The 21,708-nt window shown below is 36.1% G+C and overlaps 1 protein-coding gene across 1 annotated transcript; it reads left to right on the top strand.

Moving 5' to 3' along the window:
- Positions 1-229: 229 nt before the first annotated feature.
- Positions 230-20,395, top strand: LOC121423969 (5'-AMP-activated protein kinase catalytic subunit alpha-2-like). The gene is made up of 14 exons (XM_041619524.1): positions 230-320; positions 6,069-6,210; positions 6,930-7,023; positions 7,448-7,592; positions 10,370-10,457; positions 11,579-11,697; positions 12,058-12,166; positions 12,734-12,836; positions 13,997-14,111; positions 15,157-15,230; positions 16,032-16,080; positions 16,690-16,859; positions 18,190-18,361; positions 19,170-20,395. The coding sequence occupies exons 1-14, from the start codon at positions 236-238 to the stop codon at positions 19,319-19,321; spliced, it is 1,617 nt and encodes a 538-aa protein (XP_041475458.1). The 5' UTR covers positions 230-235; the 3' UTR covers positions 19,322-20,395.
- Positions 20,396-21,708: the final 1,313 nt, after the last annotated feature.

Below are 21,708 nucleotides of genomic sequence, written 5' to 3'. Positions count from 1 at the left end.
AAACAGAAAGCAGTATTTATTATTTCTTTTGATGAATAAACAGTTCATGCCTTTTAAAATTTTTTACTTGCTAATAAATTATTTTAATTTATTTTATTTATTCATAAATGTCAAATCAATTACTTTTTGGATTTAAAATGAAACATAATAGCAAAAAGCTTGCAAAACTTGACCTTACGCGCGCTGTGTTTAGCGCACAGCTGCTGAACGTTCGGTGTTTACTGCTGGAATCAAGATGACGACTATAAATTCTGGAGTGAAAATAGGGCATTATGTCCTGGGTGAAACGATTGGAATGGGAACATTTGGAAAAGTCAAAAGTAGGTACCTTGAATATAGACCAATATCTGGATTTTAGATCGGTAATTTTTGTGTAAATCGAGTAAAATTTGAATGCTAACTAAAGAATGGGCGTGTGTACCTCGTCCGTTTTCCATTGCCATTGGGCATTGCGTGCCTGGTGCTGCGGCTTGTTTGGAAGCGCAGTGCGTGCACCGCACAGTGCCCGTGGCACTGGCAGTGCCAGCGCCTTTAACTGGATCTCTATGACTCAGTATGAGCCCCTCCGATGAAGGCAACGGAGCTCAACTTGGACCAAGCCAGGAAGCTCCTAGAGAGTAAAAATCATTAACTAAACGTATGCTTACCGGTACTCTCAGTCCATGGAGGCAGTGATTGCGTCCCATTCATGTGCGTGTACCGCGAAAAAACCTGAAACTTTCGTCCCAGGCCAGAGATTTTATACTTTCCTTCTAAAAGATCTAGGCCCTATCCCTAAATCATGTAAACGAGATTTTAAACGAGCTACCCCTGAGAGGGTCAGGACATGTTACTAAAAATAAATAACTTGTATGGGATGTCTATGATAAAAAAAATAAGGATACAAATAACCAAAATGAAATAAAACAAAAGCGAGCTACAAGGTATAAAGTCCTCTTCTCAGGATCTTGTTATTTTATTAATAATTTCAAGGAGACTATCAACACATCAAATTGTGATCGCAGTAGATTCTAGATCCCATCTAGATCAAGACTGTGCTTGTAAATTGTATTTTTACAATCAAGAGATTAATAGGCTAAGCTAAGATTAGGGTGTCTGGAGAAAAAAATTATTTTTCTTATTTCAAGAAAATATCACATTTTCTTTGTGAATTTGAAAAGAAATAACCTTCAGACTTACAGAAATGTAACATTTTTGAAAAAAATCAAATTATTGGCTGCAAAAAAGAAGAATGAAATTAGGTAATTTTTCAGCATTTCTCTGCCATAGACTGTGTAGTTAAGAAATGGACACACACAAATCCAAAATTTTAGCTTCCTAGGGCTGTTATAAATTTATTATTAATGCCAAAAACTTGTCCATAAAGAGTCAAATAGGATTTTTTATGCTCTTTCTGATGGTATGATTTTTATAAAGATTTGGAAACCAGATCACAATGAAAAATTGCGACAAAGTGAAAAAATTGTGCAAAACAGAAATTTCATTTTCCCATAGAAAACGCATGGGGAAATGGCAATCTCAACACACACAAAAATAAGGGTTTGCAATTTATCTCTAAATCCTTATTTAGAATGATCATATAAACTTGTCCTTACTGTCAAAAGAAGCCCCTGAATTTTCTCTTTCCATACATGCCAAACACAAGTTAATTATCAATTCAGATCACATTTTTCTAATAGCCTGAACTTCCCGAAAAATATGTGCCACATTTTCCCCTAAATCAGCCTGTTTTATGCTGACACTTTTCAGTGTGGCTTCAGACACCCTACTAAGATGGTCTATTTCTATAGCGAAAGACCGCCGCTAGTTACCAATCAAGAAATACAAGAACAATAATAAAGTGGTCTATTTCTATAGTGAAAGACCGCCGCTATTTATAATTAGGATCTACTTACATAAGTTGTGGCAAGGAAAAAGAAATAATATTCCAAGTATTAAAAATCCGATTGTTAGATCCAAAAGTTAAATGTCCGAAACTAAGGCGAAATAGTCGTGGAGAGCGAATTGAGAAAGACGAAAGTCCGGTGTGAAGACAGATGACGAAGAACTCGAGGATTCGATGGTCGAGGTTGACGATTAAGATGATACCAAAGTTCGACTTCGACTAAAGTTCGACGATGAGTTTGACGAAAAAGATGACAGTGTTCGATGTCGTAATCAACTATAGTAAAATTCGATGAGGTTGACGAAGAAGATAATGACAATGTTCGACTTCGATGTCGTTGATCGAATAAAGTTAAATTCGATGAGGTTGACGAAGAAGATAATGACAATGTTCGACTTCGATGTCGTTGATCGAATAAAGTTAAATTCGATGGGGTCGACGAAGAAGATATTGTTCGATGATGAGAAAACAATTACTAAGAAGAGCAGTCGAAATTCAAGTCCATCGCTCAATAAGAAACGAGACCTCTAGATCTATTTCAAAGTAAATAGATCCAAAACGGTTGGCGAAATAAATCCATGAAATGAAGTTTGATGATGTTGTTCTCAAATAGCCAAGCGAGCTCAGTGCATTGAGCGAAGCTACCGAGACGAAGAAAAATTAATGAAGAGAGCTAAGACTAAGAGCAGAGCCCTTGTTGACCTCACGCTAAGTCTCCAACTTCTCTACTGATCATTTCCAACAATCCGCCAAATTTTCTACCAAACAAGACTTTAGTCCAATCAGATTGGTGTAAAACGCACCAATCAGAAAGCTAAAAAATATCTGACCAATCACAGCCAAGCAAATACAGAAAGGAAAAATGTCCGAGAAGGACTAAAATGTGTTTGTTATTCATCAAAAATCTATCCATATAAAAAGACTGTGATTGCTAGTCAGAAATCTAGGATAAGACTAAGGACCATAATTTAAAAATCTCTCTATCTAATACAATTTCTTAAAGAAACAAATGGATTACTACGAATTACAAGCATAAAATTACCTCCAAAAGTTGACTTAGCACACCAGGAACGTACATCGCTACCGCAACCACCGCCAGTCAAGGAAATGTCAAAAGAAAGGAATGCGCGCATCCAGAAAAATGGGCACGCGCGTGCGCGTGGCGAGAAACAACAAAGAGTCACGTGGACCTGAAAAGGTCACGGACAGAGCGTGGGAGAATTTTATTGTTTGTAAACAAAGGAGCTGAAGGAGAATAAAAGTTCCTAAGACTTAGGCGGTTGCGCTAACGGAATTATATAAAACCAAAATGAGCCTTATTTACAAGTCTATCTAAACTGCAATATTATTTAACAAACAGACCACAGCTAACATGAGCTGCTACAAGATCATTGGAGATACATCTTCATTTCTGACATTTCTACGATATCGATTTAATTTTTACACAAGAAAAATATGAGACGGGGGAAATTTGCTCGATGTTTACGCCGCTTTCTTGTTTCTTATTGTTCTTTGTCAACGTAAGCGTCTGTAATGTTTGCGAAGAACAATAACTCCATTTAAGGTCAATGAACTTTGACCATGTTCAGTAGAGGCGCATGGCCAATATGAGTGACTCCCATGAGAGGGATTTATCTCCAATATCAGAGACTTTTTATAAAGAATTTGGGTATCCAATTTCAGACTCAGAGACAGTCTCCAGTTTGGGAGACCAATTTCCTTTGTTTACATTTGCTGCAAAAGGATTACCTTGGGTGCAAATAAAAATGTGATAAGCAGATTCCTCATGAAAAATTACCCCTTTTCACAGTCTACTTAAAAAATTAACCGTCTACTTTTGTTTTTATAAGGATTTTTGTTGTCGTCCACACACTAAACAAATGTGCTTCTGACCTCAGTGGTACAAAATTTTTGGTGGAAAAAATCATGCTTTTGTTGGTGTTGTTTCTTTTGTTTTTTCGCAAAGCAATTGTTATAGGTCAGAGAACTTTGTATTTACATGTACAGGTTAGATGCAGTTTAGTATTCTATAGGTCAGAGAACTTTCTATAAACGAGTTGGAATGTTAGATGCAATTCTGTTCATCTGCTCAGTCTTTGTAAATTTGACTCTTGTTTAGACATGGAGTTGACCTGGTTTAGATGGTTCATTGATTTTCTGTGCAGTCATGTTCTCTGTTACTGGTACACTGCCCTTTTTCTGAATCTAACATACTCATTAATGCACTGTGTATTATGTAATGTGGATACAGGGTACATGCACACACCCAGATGATACACTACACACTCATTGCTGATTGGTCATTGATTTATTCTATGTTTGATGTAATGTGGATAGAGTGTAAGTCCACCCAGAGGATACACTAATTCTTGATTGGTCAATTGATGAGATGACTTTGGAAAGGAGAGAGGAATTAAAGTGGGCCATGTGCTCTTGGCAGACTTATGTATCAATTTGTTAGATAATACCTGTGTAGTTGAACCCTAAAAGTAGCCATCTACATGTAACTCCAGTAGCCACCCTACAGCAAGTTAATACCCTTTTCATAAACCTATCCTCCAATTAGCCGTCTAAGAGTAATGCGGATAATTCAATAAAAATTGCGTTCACAAACTCCGAAAATAAGCTGCATTATTTTTACGAGCATCCTGAAAAAGGCGGATAATCGTCATGACAACTGGACACGCCCCCTCTGATGCGGTTGTGTTGAAAAGTGGAAGTGCGTTCATAAACTCAAAATCTTGTCCCGATGCTGCTATTATGCGGATAATAGCAGCATCAAAATAATGCGGATAACTCTGGTCCTCCAATTTTACGACCAAATTATGCTGCTATTAGCCGCATAATTGGGTTTATGAAAGGGGTATGAGTCTCCATTATGGGAGATTGTCTCCCTTATTGGAGAGAGTCTCCCATATTGGCCGTCTCTACTGATGTTGGGGATATTGACCATCATAACTCTGAAAGTGTATTGTTCTAGTTCATAAGACTTGGACATAATCAAGTATCACTGAACATCCAGTGCGAGTTTAAGGTCACATGACCAAGGTCAAAGGTCATTTAAGGTCAAACTTTGGCCATGTGGGGGTATTTGTTGAATTACCATCATCACTCTGAAAGTGTATAGATCTAGTTCATAAAAATTGGACATAAGTCACATAAGAGTAATCAATTATCACTGAATATCTCATGCAAGTTTCAGGTCATATGACCAAAGTCAAAGGTTATTTAAGGTCAATGAACTTTGGCCATGTTGGAGGTAATTATTAAATTGCTGTCATAACTTTCAAAGTTTATGGATATAGTTTATGAAATGTGGGTAATCAAGTATTACTGACAAGTCTTACATTGTTTGTAGGTCACAGGATCAAGGTCAAATATCATTTAATATTATGAACATAGTTTTGTATCATTATATGAATGTTTTTTGTGAATAATTTTATAGTTTTTTTTCACAAAGTAATGTAATTCAGAACTTAATATGTAAATGTTTTTGTTAATTTCTCTTTGCATATATGTTTAATCGTTTTATGATTTTGTATAGTGTATACTGATTCATTTATTTTTATTTTCGTTTATTTTTTATTTATTGTATATATGTATTGTTTATTTCTTTATTTTATCTTATTTTCATTCATAAAATGTACTTATGAAAGGGGGCCTTCACCCTACAAGCTCTGCTTTTTAGTTGGTCTCCGTCTCTTTCAATTTCATAGTATTAATGTATTATAGAAATGATTTATATGTTATATTTTGCAAATAGGTATATTGAACTATCATTGTAAATGTGAAAAGATTGAAAGAGAAAAATAAATGAATTGAATTGAAAAATTGAATTGAAAAATTGAATAGTAGTTTTCAAACGAAAGTCAGCACTGCTGTTATATTGAATCGAGTAATGCAGATGAGACTGCCAGAGGCGCTCCACTTGTTTTTACCGTAGTTTCTATTTTACCCCTGCCTCCATGTATTTTCTCTCATTTCATCCCTCCCATTTATAACTACCACTCTATATCTGGCACCATGACTTCAGCTATGCAACCAGTTTGAAATCTTCATCTGCATGTAGGTAGAGAGGTAACAGCCTTAATTTGATTTGTAACTTTCTCATAGTTTGTTCTAACTTTCAGTAGGCGTATCTTCTCTGATGGTTCTTTGCTTGTATGATTGATCTTTTCTCTAGTGGGTGAACATCAACTGACCCAGCATAAGGTTGCTATCAAGATTCTGAATAGACAGAAGATAAAGAACTTGGATGTTGTCAGTAAGATCAGACGAGAGATTCAAAATATGAAACTCTTCCGTCACCCTCATATCATCAAACTGTAAGTACTATATTTTTTGCAACTTGCATGAGTCTATTACGATTCATTTCCATTCAAATTATTGTCATTAGTCTATACAGAGCTGCCAAGTAGTACTGATTTTCAGTATTTAGTACTGAAAAGTGAGAAGAATACTGATAGTTTCATGTAAAATACTGGTTTATAAAGTTTCAGTTGTATATGTGGTTCTATGGTATTTTTTGTAAATACTGATTTCCTCACCGAAATACTGATTTTCAGCTTAAAAAATAATAAAATGTTCCTTTTCAGGTGTCTATATTTCCTCCATTGGCTTTTACATTAGAAATTACAAACATGGGATGGTACATGTTACTATGGTAACTGTCAGATAAAACAGACTTTGGAAACAAGTCCTTACATGAAATGTTCCCCTTGCCAACTGGTGGTCTTTAGACCACTGATGGGCCTTGAAACTTTTCCTGGTGGACTACAAGGGATGGCCAACTACAATATTCAAGAGGCTTTTTTTTACATGTGTCTTTTCAAGGAACACATTACTTGAAAGAAATTTCTTTGAAATCAGATCAAGGGGATAGATTTCGATTCCCAAGAATTTGGGTAATCATCAATGCAGTGTTAAAAGTGTAAAGAGTTTCTTTAGACCTCTAATAACAGTAATCATTTGTATCTGATAATTTGGATTCCGACCTTGCTTCTCACTTGATTTATTTGATATTTTGTTTGATAAATCTTTTCAGGTATCAAGTAATCAGTACACCCACTGACATCTTCATGGTGATGGAATATGTAGCTGGAGGAGAACTCTTTGATTATATTGTCAAACATGGAAAGGTAGGTGAAACATAATCACTTTATATTTGAATTTGAGATGACCTCATTATAATGATGATGAAGCATTGTAGCCAACAGAAACAAAAAAAAATCATGAATACATATTTCCTTTTTGCCAGCTACATTATCTGTCAATAGCCTCAAATGTTGTGGCTATTTTGCACATGCGTCTCATAGTTTAGTTTTTCCCATCTTATAATATTTTTTTTTTTTTATAATGAATGTTTTCTTAAAATTGAAATCAATATTGTATAATCTGTGACTTCTTTGTACTTCCCCGTTCATAAATTCATTTGTCGGGATACCTGATTCCGACCTGTGCAACACCGTCGGATTCAGAAACCAAAAAAATTCTGACATGACTCGGGCTTTATAATGACCTATCAATAATTGAATGAATTCCTCTTACAATTCCATTCTGTAGCTGAAGGAACATGAAGCCAGACGATTCTTTCAACAAATAATATCTGGTGTGGATTACTGTCACCGTCATATGATTGTACATCGTGATCTGAAGCCTGAAAACCTGCTACTTGACCCCAATCTTCATGTCAAGATTGCTGACTTTGGTAGGTCCTCAAGTATTTGCAAACTATAACCCTTTGCCTACTCAGTTTTACAGGATATTGACTCATGAATAAACTACTGTGTAATCTTTTTCTTCTTCTGACATATATCCATGACTTTTCAATTTTCTAGTAGCAAATATCAGAGAAAAATGAGGAAAAGAAAGGGATGTTTCTGAATCAAAACAAAAAAGCAGTTTTTGTCTCGCCCACCAGTGGTGAAGGCGAGATTTAGGGATCCAAATGTCCGTCCGTCTGTCGTCCATTGTCCGTCCGTCACAAATTTAATGACACATAACTCCACAACTGTAAGTCGCTTTTCAACCAAACTTGGATGGTAGATGGGCTTGGGGGACCTGCATGTTTTGCTCCAGAGGTCACATGGTAAGGTCAAAGGTCATTTTCAGGTCAACGTTAAAGTTTACATGCAAGACTCTCTTATGACACCTAACTTTGCAACCGTGAGTCACTTTTCAACCAAACTTGGTTGGTAGATGGACTTTGGGTACCTACATTTTATGCTTCAGCCGGAGGTCACATGATAAGGTGAAAGGTCATTTTCAGGTCAGCGTTAAAGTTTACATGCAAGACTCTCTTATGACAGCTAACTCCGCAACCGTAAGTCTCTTTTCAACCAAACTTGGATGGTAGATGGACTTGGGGGACCTGCATGTTATGCTGCAGTCGGAGGTCACATGGTAAGGTCAAAGGTCATTTTCAGGTCAACGTTAAAGTTTACATGCAAGACTCTCTTATGACACCTAACTCCGAAACCGTAAGTCGCTTTTCAACCAAACTTGGATGGTAGATGGACTTGGGGGACCTGCATGTGATGCTGCAGTCGGAGGTCACATGGTTAGGTCAAAGGCCATTTTCAGGTCAATGTTAAAGTTTACATGCAAGACTCTCTTATGACACCTAACTCCGCAACCGTAAGTCACTTTTCAACAAAACTTGGATGGTAGAGGTACTTAGGCGACCTGCATGTTTTGCTGCAGTGGAAGGTCACATGGTAAGGTCAAAGGTCATTTTCAGGTCAACATTAAAGTTTACGTGCAAGGCTCTTATGACAATTCTGTTGCGTGCCCTCGCAAATCACGATATTTCTGGTTATTTTCATAAGTGGGCTTGACACAAAATCGCTTTTGCCTTGTTTTATTTCAGGTCTAAAAATTGAATTTTACAATTAACTACACTAAATATGAAGGCTATTTGAATATAAAACAAAACTGTCCATCAGTTGAAAATCTGCAAATCAAGCCTTTCACAAAACATTTGTTTTCCAAGGAACATTCATTCACATGCTAGTGTGTAAGCCATTTGGAAAAGCATGCATAGTTATCATTTTTGTCTCACTTGCATAGCAGAGTGAGACTAGGCGCCGCTTTTGCGACGGCGGCGGCGTCAACATCAAAATCTTAACCTGAGGTTAAGTTTTTGAAATGACATCATAACTTAGAAGGTATATGGACCTCGTTCATGAAACTTGGCCATAATGTTAATCAAGTATTACTTAACTTCCTATTACAGAGCTGCCAAGTAGTACGGATTTTCAGTATTTAGTACTGAAAAATGAGAAGAATACTGATTGTTTCATGCAATATACTGATTTCTCAAGTTTCAGTTTTATGTGTTGCCCTATGGTATTTTTTTGAAAAAAATGATTTCCTTGCCAAAATACTGATTTTCAGCTTTAAAAATATACTGAAACGTTCTTGTTCAGGTTGGCAGCTCTGCTATTAAAGTTTCATGTCACATGACCAATGTCAAAGGTCATTTAGGGTCATTGAACTTAGACCATGTTGGGGGAATCAACATCAAAATCTTAACCTGAGGTTAAGTTTTTGAAATGTCATCATAACTTAGAAAATATATGGACCTAGTTCATTAAAATGGGACATAAGCTCAATCATCAATCACTTAACATCCTGCATGAGTTTCATGTCACATGACCAAGGTCAAAGGTCATTTAGGGTCAATGAACTTTTGCCGATTTGGGGGTATCTGTTGAATTACAATCAAAACTTTAAAGGTTTTTGGATCTGATTCATGAAACTTGGACATAATAGTAATCAAGTATCACTGAACATCCTGTGCAAGTTTCAGGTCACATGATCAAGGTCAAAGGTCATTTAGGGTCAATGAACTTTGGCCGAATGGGGGTATTTGTTGAATTACCATCATAACTTTGGAAGTATTTTGGTCTAGTTCATAAAACTTGGACATAAGAGTAATCAAGTATCACTGAACATCCTGTGTGCAATTTAGGTCACATGACCAAGGTCAAAGGTCAATGAACTTTGGCCATAATGGGGGTATCTGTTGAATTACCATCATAACTTTGCAAGTTTATTGATCTGACTTTTGAAACTTGGACATAAGAGTAATCAAGTATCACTGAATATCCTGTGCAAGTTTCAGGTCACATGATCAAGGTCAAAGGTCATGTGAGGTCAATGAATTTTGGCCACATTGGGGGTATTTGTTGAATTACCATCCTATCTCTGTAAGTGTATTGGTCTAGTTCATAAAACGTGGAAATAAGAGTAACCAAGTATCACTGAACATCTTGTGCGAGTTATAGTAGTTTTCAAAGTCAGCAATGCTGCCATGTTGAATCGCGTGATGCAGATGAGACGGCCAGAGGCATTCCACTTGTTTATAATTGCTTTTTCATGTGTTTTACAATGAAGAACACAATATATTGAGAACACATAACACAATTTGCATTCTAGAAAATGTTAAACAAGGGACTTATAGTTAAATTGTACTTTTAACAGGTTTGTCAAACATGATGACCGATGGTGAGTTTTTGAGAACAAGCTGTGGATCACCAAATTATGCTGCACCAGAAGTCATATCTGGCAAGTAAGTCACATCAAAGTTCATCAAAGTACTTGATAATGTATGCAGTTAGATTCAAAAGTTTAAATACATCTCATGTAAAATTAGTTTTGATTAAAATTCTCACACCTATACAATGTTCACTTTCATAATTTAAAGGAGGATGAAATCTTTGGAACAAGATAGCTTGTGTGAAAACAGAATAATCACAGAAACAGATCAACGAAAGTTTGAGAAAATCAGACAAATAATGAGAAAGTTATGAGCATTTGAATATTGTGATCACTAATGCTATGGAGATCCTCACAAAGATGTGTGATGTCACTTGTGAACAACTCTCCCAATTACTTTAATATATATTCCTAAACTGCCTCTTTTTTTCACATCCATCAGTAGATCATGTGTTCTTATTATAGGAGAGCATGTAATAAAGATTTTTTAAAGAATACATCATGAATAAAGAGTTTGTATCACCATAAGAAAAAGCAAAAAGAGCCATTTTGGGGGTATTTTATAGTCGATCAAAGGGAAAGTTGTTCACATGTGACATCACACATCCTTTTTGCATTGCCAATGGGAGGATCTCCATAACATCAGTGATTGCAGTATTCAAATGCTCACAACTTTCTCATTGTTTGCCTGATTTTTCTCAAACTTTCTTTGTTCTTTTTCTTTGATTTCTCTGTTTCAACACAAGCCAACTTGTTCCAAAGGTTTCATTTCCCTTTAATACAGTTAGGTATAGTGTCTGTGTATTTTCATGAAATGTGTTGTCATCAGATAAAGTGAAGTATACTGTACGTATATGGTGGATATTTGATTTCATTTGCATTAATTCAGTGGGTAAAAGTGTGCAATAATCTGCACTGCAAAACAAAGAATCAACATATCCAAGAGAATATTAATCTTTTGTTCACAAATGTCGTAAAATTCATAAATTCATTGATTGTAATAATTGACTTTCTCCTTCATCTTTGTAGCAGCAAAACGTAGTAACTATATTTCTTCAGTAACATGTACAAAATAACCATCAGTATTATTGGTACGATTTGGAAAGCAAAATTCAAGCATGTACGATTATTATCCTTTCACAACTCAACATGCAAAGAGTTTATATAAAGTGTGATCTATGATTGTGTTTAAAGACTGTATGCAGGACCTGAGGTTGATATCTGGAGCTGTGGTGTCATTCTTTATGCTCTCTTATGTGGTACACTACCGTTTGACGATGAACATGTTCCTACACTCTTCAGAAAGATCAAAGGTGAGGTGATGTAGTGCAGACTTACAAAATTACATTTTACACCATACATCCATTCTGTGGTCTAGGTTCATATTTCTTAAGACATGCACCGATCCTTACAAAAAACACAGATAATATTTCAGATTGCAGGATGTATGTTCCAAGTAATGTATGAAGTAATTAAGTATTGATTAAACCAAAAAAAGTTGTCATTTCCATTCCAAACACACACACACGGAGTACCAAACACGAATTTGAAATATACTCGACCATCAGTCAGGATTAATTAGGCATTATACTGGAATACCAAATGAAGTAGGACCAAGTTTTGTTTCAGTGACATTCTAATATGTAAACATTGTCATTTTCTTTCCTTACCAGGTGGTCATTTCACAATTCCTGATCACATAGAGCGCTCACAGGTCAAGAGTTTGATCCAACACATGTTACAGGTTGATCCACTTAAGAGAGCTACTATTAAGGATATAAGGTAAGTAGTTAATTATTCCAGACCATCCTGATGAAAGGTGGTCAGCATCCACGAGAATCGTTCTAAAAACCCACCCCGAACAAGGACTTCTCAGATTTGCGTACTCTAAACAGGGATTTCATTAATTATCAGAAAAAATTGATACCCTAAGCCAGGATATTCCCATTTTCATAAGTTGGGATTTAGTGGGCTTTTTTTTTTCATATTTGGCATTTCTGATGCTCTATTTGCGTTTCGTGCCTACCTGTGTAAAACAACCCCTATTTCTGTGTTTTGATTGTGGCAGATGGTGTCCACTGTCCATAGGTAGTGGAAAGAAATATGTAGTTAATCAGCTGTTTCTGGCAGGAATATCGGGTTTCCTCATTTCCACAAAAAAAATATGATTTCATCACTCCAAATTAGTAAAAGCTTGGAATCATTATAAAGAAAAAGAATAACAGCGACACTATTTGCTTGAAACAGTAAAGTGCAAGCAGGATGTCTTTCACCAAACATAAGATTGGTGATTTGCCCTCAAGAGTGTCTTGCAGTAACATTTTGTAATGCTGTTTTTTTTTAATACAGAGAGCATGATTGGTTCAAGATTGATCTGCCACAGTACCTGTTTCCTCAGAATGATTTCGATGATTCTATCGTTGATGTAGAGGCTGTCAAAGAAGTCTGTGAGGTGAGTATGCTGCTCTGATTTGGTTGTTGAAAACCTCCCATTCTCATCAGTACATGCCATCATTGATACACACCAATATACAAATAATGAATATTTATGAGTGCAATGGACAGAATACTTCATGAGGTGAAAGATGAAATGATCCATTCAACGAGGCTTAGCCGAGTTGAATGGATCATTATTTCATCTTTCACCTCATGAAGTATTCTGTCCATTGCATGAATGAAAAAACATTATTTGGTTTATATGACACCTAATTTTTTTTTTTTGTATGAAATTCATGAATTTCGATGCAAAACACGCTCCTGCAGTGCGAGTTCGGTCTGTTGATTGTTACGTCAGTACAATGTACAACATGCGCACTGCTGGTGCCTGCAGCTGCAGTCTCGGTGCGCGCGTGCAATGGACAAAATCTTATGGATCCAAAATTGCATGATGAATGGTGATGACGTCATTGCAAAATGGGCTGAATGAACGATATCAAACAACCAATCAAATCACAAGGATCTATCTAGGTGTCATATAACAGCCAATAACTTCCATGGAGGCAAAGAGTGATTTGATTTACTTCCAACAAATGGCCTTTGGATTGCAGTACCTATATATTTCTTTTGTTTTTCGGTAAAATGACTGTCTGAAATTTTCTTTCACATGACCAGTCATTTACTTTAATTAAGGACAATATTCCAAAATTTATTAGTTTTTGGATCATTATTTAAAGATTAATGGCAAAATCTTTTTTTGTGCATTGATTAATATAATTGATTAATTTGAAATAGATTTGAATAATTTTGGTGCAGTTATCTTTCAAATTTTGGAGGAAATAATCCAGGTGAAATGCGTTTGTCATGCATGTCAATTTTCGTCACGATTGCATTATCTATAGTAAAGATCTGATGGGGGCCAAAAATTGCTATGCAGTTTTGAAAAAGCCTTGGCTATATAGAGTTGATGTTTGAAATGTTTATTCCACCTCTTTGAATTTCAGCTTCCGATTGTGAGATTGAAATTGACAAGTCAAAGAAGCTATTCATATCGCTTGTTTAAGCCTGAAGCAAGAATGAGAAAGGGGGGGGGGGAAGAATAAAAAAGGTTGATTATTCTATGGAATTGCCCTCATATTAAATTGTAATTCTTGCTTTCCTTTGATTTATATGCAGAAATTTAATGTTCGAGAAGGTGAAGTGCAGAACGCATTAATGTGTGGTGATCCTCATGATCAACTCCGGATCGCTTACTATCTCATCATTGATAACAAGAGAATAATGGATGAAGGTAGGTCTTTACTCCAACAATACTGTAGGACTAATGGGGTTTTGCAAGAAACTTACGATCGATTGCAAGCCTATTTTTGGTCCATAAATCAATCATAAGTCTTGCAATTAACTGCAAATTCATTATTGATTGCTAATCTGCTTCGTGAAACATGGAGTGTAATCTCATTTGGTTCAGTTTAAATTGCTTTATCAGTTGTAAAATTGCAACAGAATACTTGCAATCGATTGCAAATTTCTTGCAACACCCCCTTAGCCTGTTCATCGATCAAAGTTGAGATGTCAATTGCTGACAAAAATACACTAATTGTGTTGGCAGGGAGCAATCGCAGCTAAAGATTGGGGGGAACATTTCATGAAAGAAATGGTGATTTTCATTGAGTATTGTTACAAGCTACCAAATTCTTGGCCCGAATTCACAAAGGTGGTTTTGAAAACTCACGGTTGAGTCCATTGTTTATGCAGATTTCCTGTATAAATTACGCCTAATTTAGCGCATATCGGGCGTGTGTATAAAAAATGTCCAATGCTGATGCGTGCTTATGTCACAGTGTGCCAAATTGACCCCTGTTGCTGTGGTTGTCTACGCTATTTTATTTACGAGTACACTGTTTGAAGAGTGGACTCATGAATAAATGATGTGATTGTATAAGCTCTATGGAACGTATCATTTTATTTCAGGTTGAAATCAATTGAAAGAATACTAATATAACCATTTTTAAAGATTGCAAGCCTTTATTTTGGAGTAAAGGCCCAAATTGGTTTTAAATCGTAGCCAATCGTATGACTACTATGCCGTCATTTCGACTAGATATCAAATTCGCTTTTATTCTAAGAAGGATGATAGCATAATCACAGATTTGAACGTAGGTATTCCTACGATGATTTAGAACATTACACAGTAAGATATTCCAAGTCTCAATATGAGCATCAAATTCTAGTACACTTTATTCTGAAATCGGGTCGCAGACCAATCGTAAGGTGTGCGGTCGCCTTAAAAATTCAGACTTTCACCAAAAATCAATTTCTGTTATTATTTCTCCCAGCTTCTAAGACACAAATGAAGGATTTCTACCTTGCTTCTAGTCCGCCTCCAAGGGAGTCCTATCTTGAAGTTCAAGTAAGTTCTCAAGTATTGTATCCTCTGGAAGAGTTTCTACATGCATTGCAAGTAGAAATAAAATGCATCTTTAATTGCTTCGTGCAAAAACAACTCATTTGTATAGATTGACCTCAATGCATTACTTAAAGAGAAATACCAGTAGTTGCAGTAAACACTGATTTCATGAGGAAGTCTGTAAAACCAGGCTTTATTGTCAGTATATCGTCAAGGATCTAGATCTGGTACAGTTACATTAACTTAACTTTGTGAAATCTTGAAATCTGCGCTGAAAAATGATCACTCTGAAGATCACCAACACAGATAAGCGCATGTGGGACAGTGTATTATTATTGCTGGAATAAAGACCCGACGGAAGTGACCGAATCTGCGCTTATTTTGCTTATATCTCGGCAATTACACAATTTCTTCCAGAATCCTTTGGCACATATTTTTTATTCATACAAACAGACACTTGGGTGGTCATTATGTTAGATTCTGTAAAAAGTCATTTTGAGATCGTTACCAGAAATGGAATTTATTTTTAAAAAGAAGAGGGCAATCATTCTTCCAAGTAGGTTTGGGTTGAAGTTTCTCCAAGGCAAAAAGAAAAATTATCATCCAAAAAGAGAATAATTAATTTTCTCATAAATCACTTACAGTACATTTTCTTGTAATATGTAATTTATGAAGAAAGAACTTTTCAATTTGTAAAGAGCACCTTCCTTCTGTGGAAATTTGTGGAAGAGATGTGTTTGCCTCCTCCAAACATTTTTAAGACTTATTCTGTGATATTATTACTATTATTATTATTATTTACAGCAAGAAGCAGGTTTCCTGGCACCCAAAGCACATCCTGAAAGATTAACAAGTAAGTAATTGACTATAGCTTTTCATGTTCAGATATATTTTGTGTTAACAAGTTTCACCAGATTTTATGCCTCTGCCTGCAGCAAATGCTTGCTGGAGGCATACAAGATTTTTGGTTGTTATGAGGTCAAAAGGTCTCACTGGTTATTGATTACTTTAAATATTCTAATCTCACAAAAAATAGAGATTCGTTTGAGGGCTCAACTTGAATTAGGCTCATGTATGCATCTGGGAGTGGCAGTGATTTGGGGCCCATTTCATAGAAAATGTTATAACAGAAACTTTGCGATAACAGTTAAAAGCTACTGAAATCCTTATATCTGATTGGCTGGTAGTAAACTTGTTAAATAAATTGTGCATTTGTTTGTATTGCATGTCGGGACCCAGATTAAATTTAATTACATGGGGTCGTAGGTAGAAGGTTGCAAAGGTCATATTCCCCAAAAATGTCTTGTTCAATCTTCAGATCATTAATAGAGTTTAAATTCAAATTGATCGCATGTATGAGAGTGGTGATGATCTGATCAAGGGGCAAAGGTCTTAGAGGCACTCTCAGGGTTGTGATGTTGACTTTGTGCTATCTAAACCATGGCACTCTTCTATCTTACAGCTATGACAATGAACACCCTGGAAAACTTCAATAACCAGAGTTCTGAAAGTCAGAGAAGGGTTCCAGCAACACCTGTTAAGAGGTCAAAGTGGCATCTTGGTATCAGATCACAGAGCAGACCACATGATATCATGGGAGAAGTCTTCAGAGCTATGAAAGCACTCAATTTTGTAAGTAGGCTTGGGTACAAAATATATATATATAGTCCATGAAAGACTATGCATGGGACCATGAGGTAGTATTTGTGCATTAGTCAGGCTAGGTGATTGGTCTAATTGATGAATTGAACTCATTTCTTCATATTTTGATTCAATTATATTCATAGAAATTCTTTGTAAGATCGGATTAAACTCAAATATATTTCACATTAATAACCTTTTACCAAATCGCCACCTTTCTCACTGTTAAAGAATATTTGAATCAGTTAATATTAGTTTGGTCTACGATCAGTTCATTTTTACTGCTCAGATAGTCAAATACCTCATTGCATAAACCCATTTGGTCTATTATCACTTTGGTCTAATACCTATTTAGTCTCATTCTCATTTATTCTCTTGGCTAGTCGGTCTAATTCTCACTTATGCTTAATATTTTTTACTTTGTCAAGTGAAACCTAACATTTATATACATCGTTGATGTGGTTTATGGTACACCATGTGGAGTGTTATAGAAGAAGATAAGGAATGGATAGGCGAGAAAGTGGAAGTTTGAGAGTAGAGTAATCTTTCTTGTATGTAGTCCTGAAAAGGACTTATAACCAGAAGAGATTGATTACCGGGTAGTTGAAAACAGCTTGAGTAGTAGGATGGATGAGGAGATGCTGGCTTGAGTCGGCGAGTAGAGATGATGAGTAGAAGCAGTAGAGACTCGACGTTTCAGGCAGGTTGACTGTCCGTCTTTATAGACTAAGCAGTATCTGGCCAAATGGATATTGGGTAGAGCCTAACTTCAAGTCAGACAAAATGACAAATGGGCTAAATGGCAATCAGACCAAATAGTGGACAAACTTTTTAAGACGAAATAGAATTATACTGTCTAGGGTGAGAACCAGCAGAAAGTAGGTGGAGTATGTGTAGACCAATCAGCAATTTATAATAATAATAATATTCCGCATTTATATAGCGCTTAATACATCGGAACAACGTCTCTAAGCGCTTTACAGACATATTATTACCCCGGTCATCGGATCCTTGCATGCCCGCATACAATGTATGCACCTTCTCCACTCCCTAAGGAGCATTCTAACAAGAGTTCCAAGACTCAATTGCTAGGCATACTACATTTAGACTTTCACATCCTACCGGGTACCCATTTAACACCTGGGTGGAGAGTAGCAAAGTGTGGATTAACGCCTTGCCAAAGGACGCTAGGCCGTGGTGGGATTTGAACACACAACCCTCTGATTGCGAGGCGAGAATCAGAACCGCTACACCACGACGCTTCCACAATCAGCAATTTACCATTCAATTATCGTTTTCATTGTGATTATTGCTTTACTAGGAATGGAAGGTAGTGAATCCATTCTATGTGAGAGTCCGACGAACCAATCCACTGACCGGTGCTCAGATTAAGATGGGTCTTCAACTCTATCAGGTGGACAGTAAGAGTTACCTACTGGACTTCAAGAGCTTGACCAATCCAAGGGACAGTGGCATGAGCAACTTTGGTTCTGGTAAGTATAATCACTGACAATTCATCTATGATAACACCGGTGTGTTGGCTCAGTTGGTAGAGTGTCCGTCTCACAACCGGGGGGTTGGGGGTTCAAACCCCAGCTACATCAGACCAAAAGATGTTAAAAGATGGGAGTTGCTGCTACCCTGTTTGACGTTCAATTATTAAAGGGATAGATCATAGAGCCTCTTCGATCTGGCGCTGCACAGCGGCTGCCGGGCCCACGATCAGTTGGGCCAAGCAAATTTTTGGAGTATTTCATTTCATGTCTATTTCAAACAATGAATTATGGATTTTCATTTTCATAATAATAAATGATATGGACAATTTGATAGCTCTTGATTCAGTTTTTTTTTAGCGCTGCTTACTGTTACTAGTACCCCAGCATGAGTATGGCCACTCGGATTTGGCACTTGAGCATTCAAGGAAATTTGTCAGAAGTGTAGGAAAATGACTGTAATTAGGCCTTATATGACCATGAATTTCATATTAGTGAGAATAGAAGGACAGTTTAGTCATTATGTATTGAAGCATAATCCTGAAGGTCTCCTAACATAAATGAAAGTGATACCAACAACTTTGAGGATTGCTATATTTTCAGAGCAGTACTGGGTCTGAGGCTGCTTGCTCAAGGCCGAGGCTGGGGTCCTGAAAAATGTGGGAATAGGAAATATCGATGAGAAGCTTGTTTGCTCTTGAAACAGATGCTCTGGATTATCGGCAGAGATCGCTTGAGGATCTCTCAGTAATGAAAATTGAAATGAAATTCAAATCTCAACTTATTTCATCCTCTTTTGTGATTCTAGATGATCGAATGGATGTGGAGGAGCCCCTGTCACCGCGATCACCGACCACACCACCGTTCCCTCAATCTCCTGGTTCACCACGATGCATGCAGCACTGTACCATGGAATTCTTTGAGATGTGCGCTAGTCTGATCGCAACCCTTGCACGATGAGGATGGTCTGGATCGGTTGATGGCCAAGAACCAACAGAGTTCATGCCAAAGAGTTGGCTGAAATCAGTGTCAATATACCCTTGTATTTTTCCCTAATTTAGATCCTATTGGCCTGAATCGAGTAAGTTGGTCCGCTAATGCCGAACCGATGCTGCTTGTCGCTGTTGCAATTGCGTTCAGACTGGCAGACCAATGAAATAAAGAAATATATTTAGAAATTTGAAGTCAAAGACTTAACCAGTTTAAAAACTAAATGTCATAAAAATTCATTTATTAGATTTCAAACCAAGTTGAACTATGGAAATAAGGTTACCATAGAGGAACACTCATTGTTCCTCCTTGGATTTATCAGCCTTTGAAGTAATAATCTTGTTACACTAACTGTGTAGCAGTCTTCAAAAGATGATGACAAAGTGGGGGTCAAGCTATTGGCTACACACCATAGTTCAACCCTCCTAAGCCGTCTTCAACCAAAACATTCGGTGCCACAATATCTTATTTATATTTGTTTTCACACTCGTTGCAATTCACCAGAAAGATTTTCGGTGTTTTTCGCTAGTGAATTTAGTCTGGTTTTGCTTTAAATATAGATATATTCGTTTTACATATAGACGGTGTTTACAGTACTTCATGTACTTTATATTTGTTGTGTGTTATTACATGTTCATACATTAAGGTTACATTATTAGCCCATGGATAACTGAGTATGAGATGTCTCGTGTTGAAGTCCATATATATATATATGTTTGAGTTCATGGCAGTAGTGATTTTCAAAGAATAGATCGAAGGTTATGAATTATTGTATTAAAAATTGAAAGGTGACTTTTGTTTTAGTCCTTAAATTATTTAGGGAATGGAATGATAGATTTGTTATCAGACTGTATTTGGTAGTTGAAGATTATACTAAGGGGGTGTTGGAAGAAAATATTTGCAATCAATCGCAAATATTCTGTTGCAATTTTATAATTGATTGATCACTTCTAGCTATCGCAAATTGGATTACACTCCTTGTTTCATGGAGCAGATTAGCAATCAATTGAAAATTTGCAATTAATTGCACGGCATATGCTTGATTTCGGGAACAAAAATAGACTTGAAATTGATCGCAAATTTCTTGCAACACCCCATAAGACACCTTTATAACGGTTTGTGCTGATAGCGTGTTGCAAAACATTTACAATCAATAGACCAGTTCTTAGTTACTTCATGGACAATTTTGGTCATTATGATAGGCAGATTTCAAAGCAAGATATTACGTAAGTATGCCTTACGTAGCAGGATGAAGAAATTGAATAGACCAGGTGACTAGAATAGCACACCAATGAATGCTCTGTGAAGGTATTGCATTTTTACTTTGAATGCATATTAGAGCATTTTGTACAATGTAGTTGGCAAACTAAAATATGTGGACGCATTGTTTTTTTGTGGATGTAAATGAAAACATAATTCAAAAGAATATATGAATAATCAAGACATCGAAGTTGGTGCTTATCTCATTAAAATTTAAACCATCACGTCACTTTAGTACCAATGACCTTCTGATCATGCGCAGAGTGGAGATATGAACTGGCATATTTAAAATCTATTTTGGGTCTTCAAATCAATGGTATATATCTTATGATTGTAATTTTGCTGTCATCTGCTTCTTGTAAAAACTGATTCGCTATAGCTGAAATTGATTTCAAATCCATTTGGGGTTCTCAAATCAATCGTATATCTATTGATTAATTGCAAATTTGCTGTCATTTGCTGATCTGTTTCTTGTAAAAACTGAAATGCTACAGTTGATCTTTTGATCGTAAAATTTCAATTTGGAATTGATAGCAAATATTTTTGGCAACACATCGTACTAATTCTTCTGCAGGAAACCCACTGCTATAATTAGAGAGGAAAAGACGCTGAGGTTGCTACTGAAAGGCAGCGTTCAGAGTTTGTGAAGATGTCTGAGATTCAACCTTCCTTTAAATCTCTGTATGTTTAGGATGTTTATTAGACCAACTCATTGCTTTCTATTATAATAGTTTGAAGATGGTTTTGACATATTGTATTTGTGGTATCCACTTTGTTTAATGCAGTTTGCTTTGATCAAGTTATTTGATATTATGAAAATCCTTTGCTTGACTAATTGTCAAAGAAATAAAAGTGTATGATAGGTTTGTTTTATTAATTGAAAAAGAAAATTCATTGTTTATATTTAAAATTAAAGCATGACCATCATGGTGGTGTATTTTAAACTTTTTTCTTGGAAAATTGAATCAGGCTTTTGAATTTTTTGAATATTTTTTTTTTAAATTCATGTCTTTATTTGATCATGTTGGCATAGCCATATACAAATTATATAAATATGATACTTTATCATCGTAAAAGATATGATGTAAAACTGAATT

Source organism: Lytechinus variegatus, chromosome 11 (assembly GCF_018143015.1).
Source record: "Lytechinus variegatus isolate NC3 chromosome 11, Lvar_3.0, whole genome shotgun sequence".
Lineage (NCBI taxonomy): Eukaryota > Metazoa > Echinodermata > Echinoidea > Temnopleuroida > Toxopneustidae > Lytechinus > Lytechinus variegatus.
This window is presented reverse-complemented; position numbering and strand designations above follow the sequence as displayed.

What these genes read in the sequence shown, in the direction of transcription:
- LOC121423969 (XM_041619524.1), top strand. Translation starts at nt 236, where the DNA reads ATGACGACTATAAATTCTGGAGTGAAAATAGGGCATTATGTCCTGGGT. An exon ending in ATATTGTCAAACATGGAAAG is followed by an intron (nt 7,024 to 7,447) that starts GTAGGTGAAACA and finishes TCCATTCTGTAG; the next exon opens with CTGAAGGAACATGAAGCCAG. An exon ending in GCTACTATTAAGGATATAAG is followed by an intron (nt 12,167 to 12,733) that starts GTAAGTAGTTAA and finishes TTTTTAATACAG; the next exon opens with AGAGCATGATTGGTTCAAGA.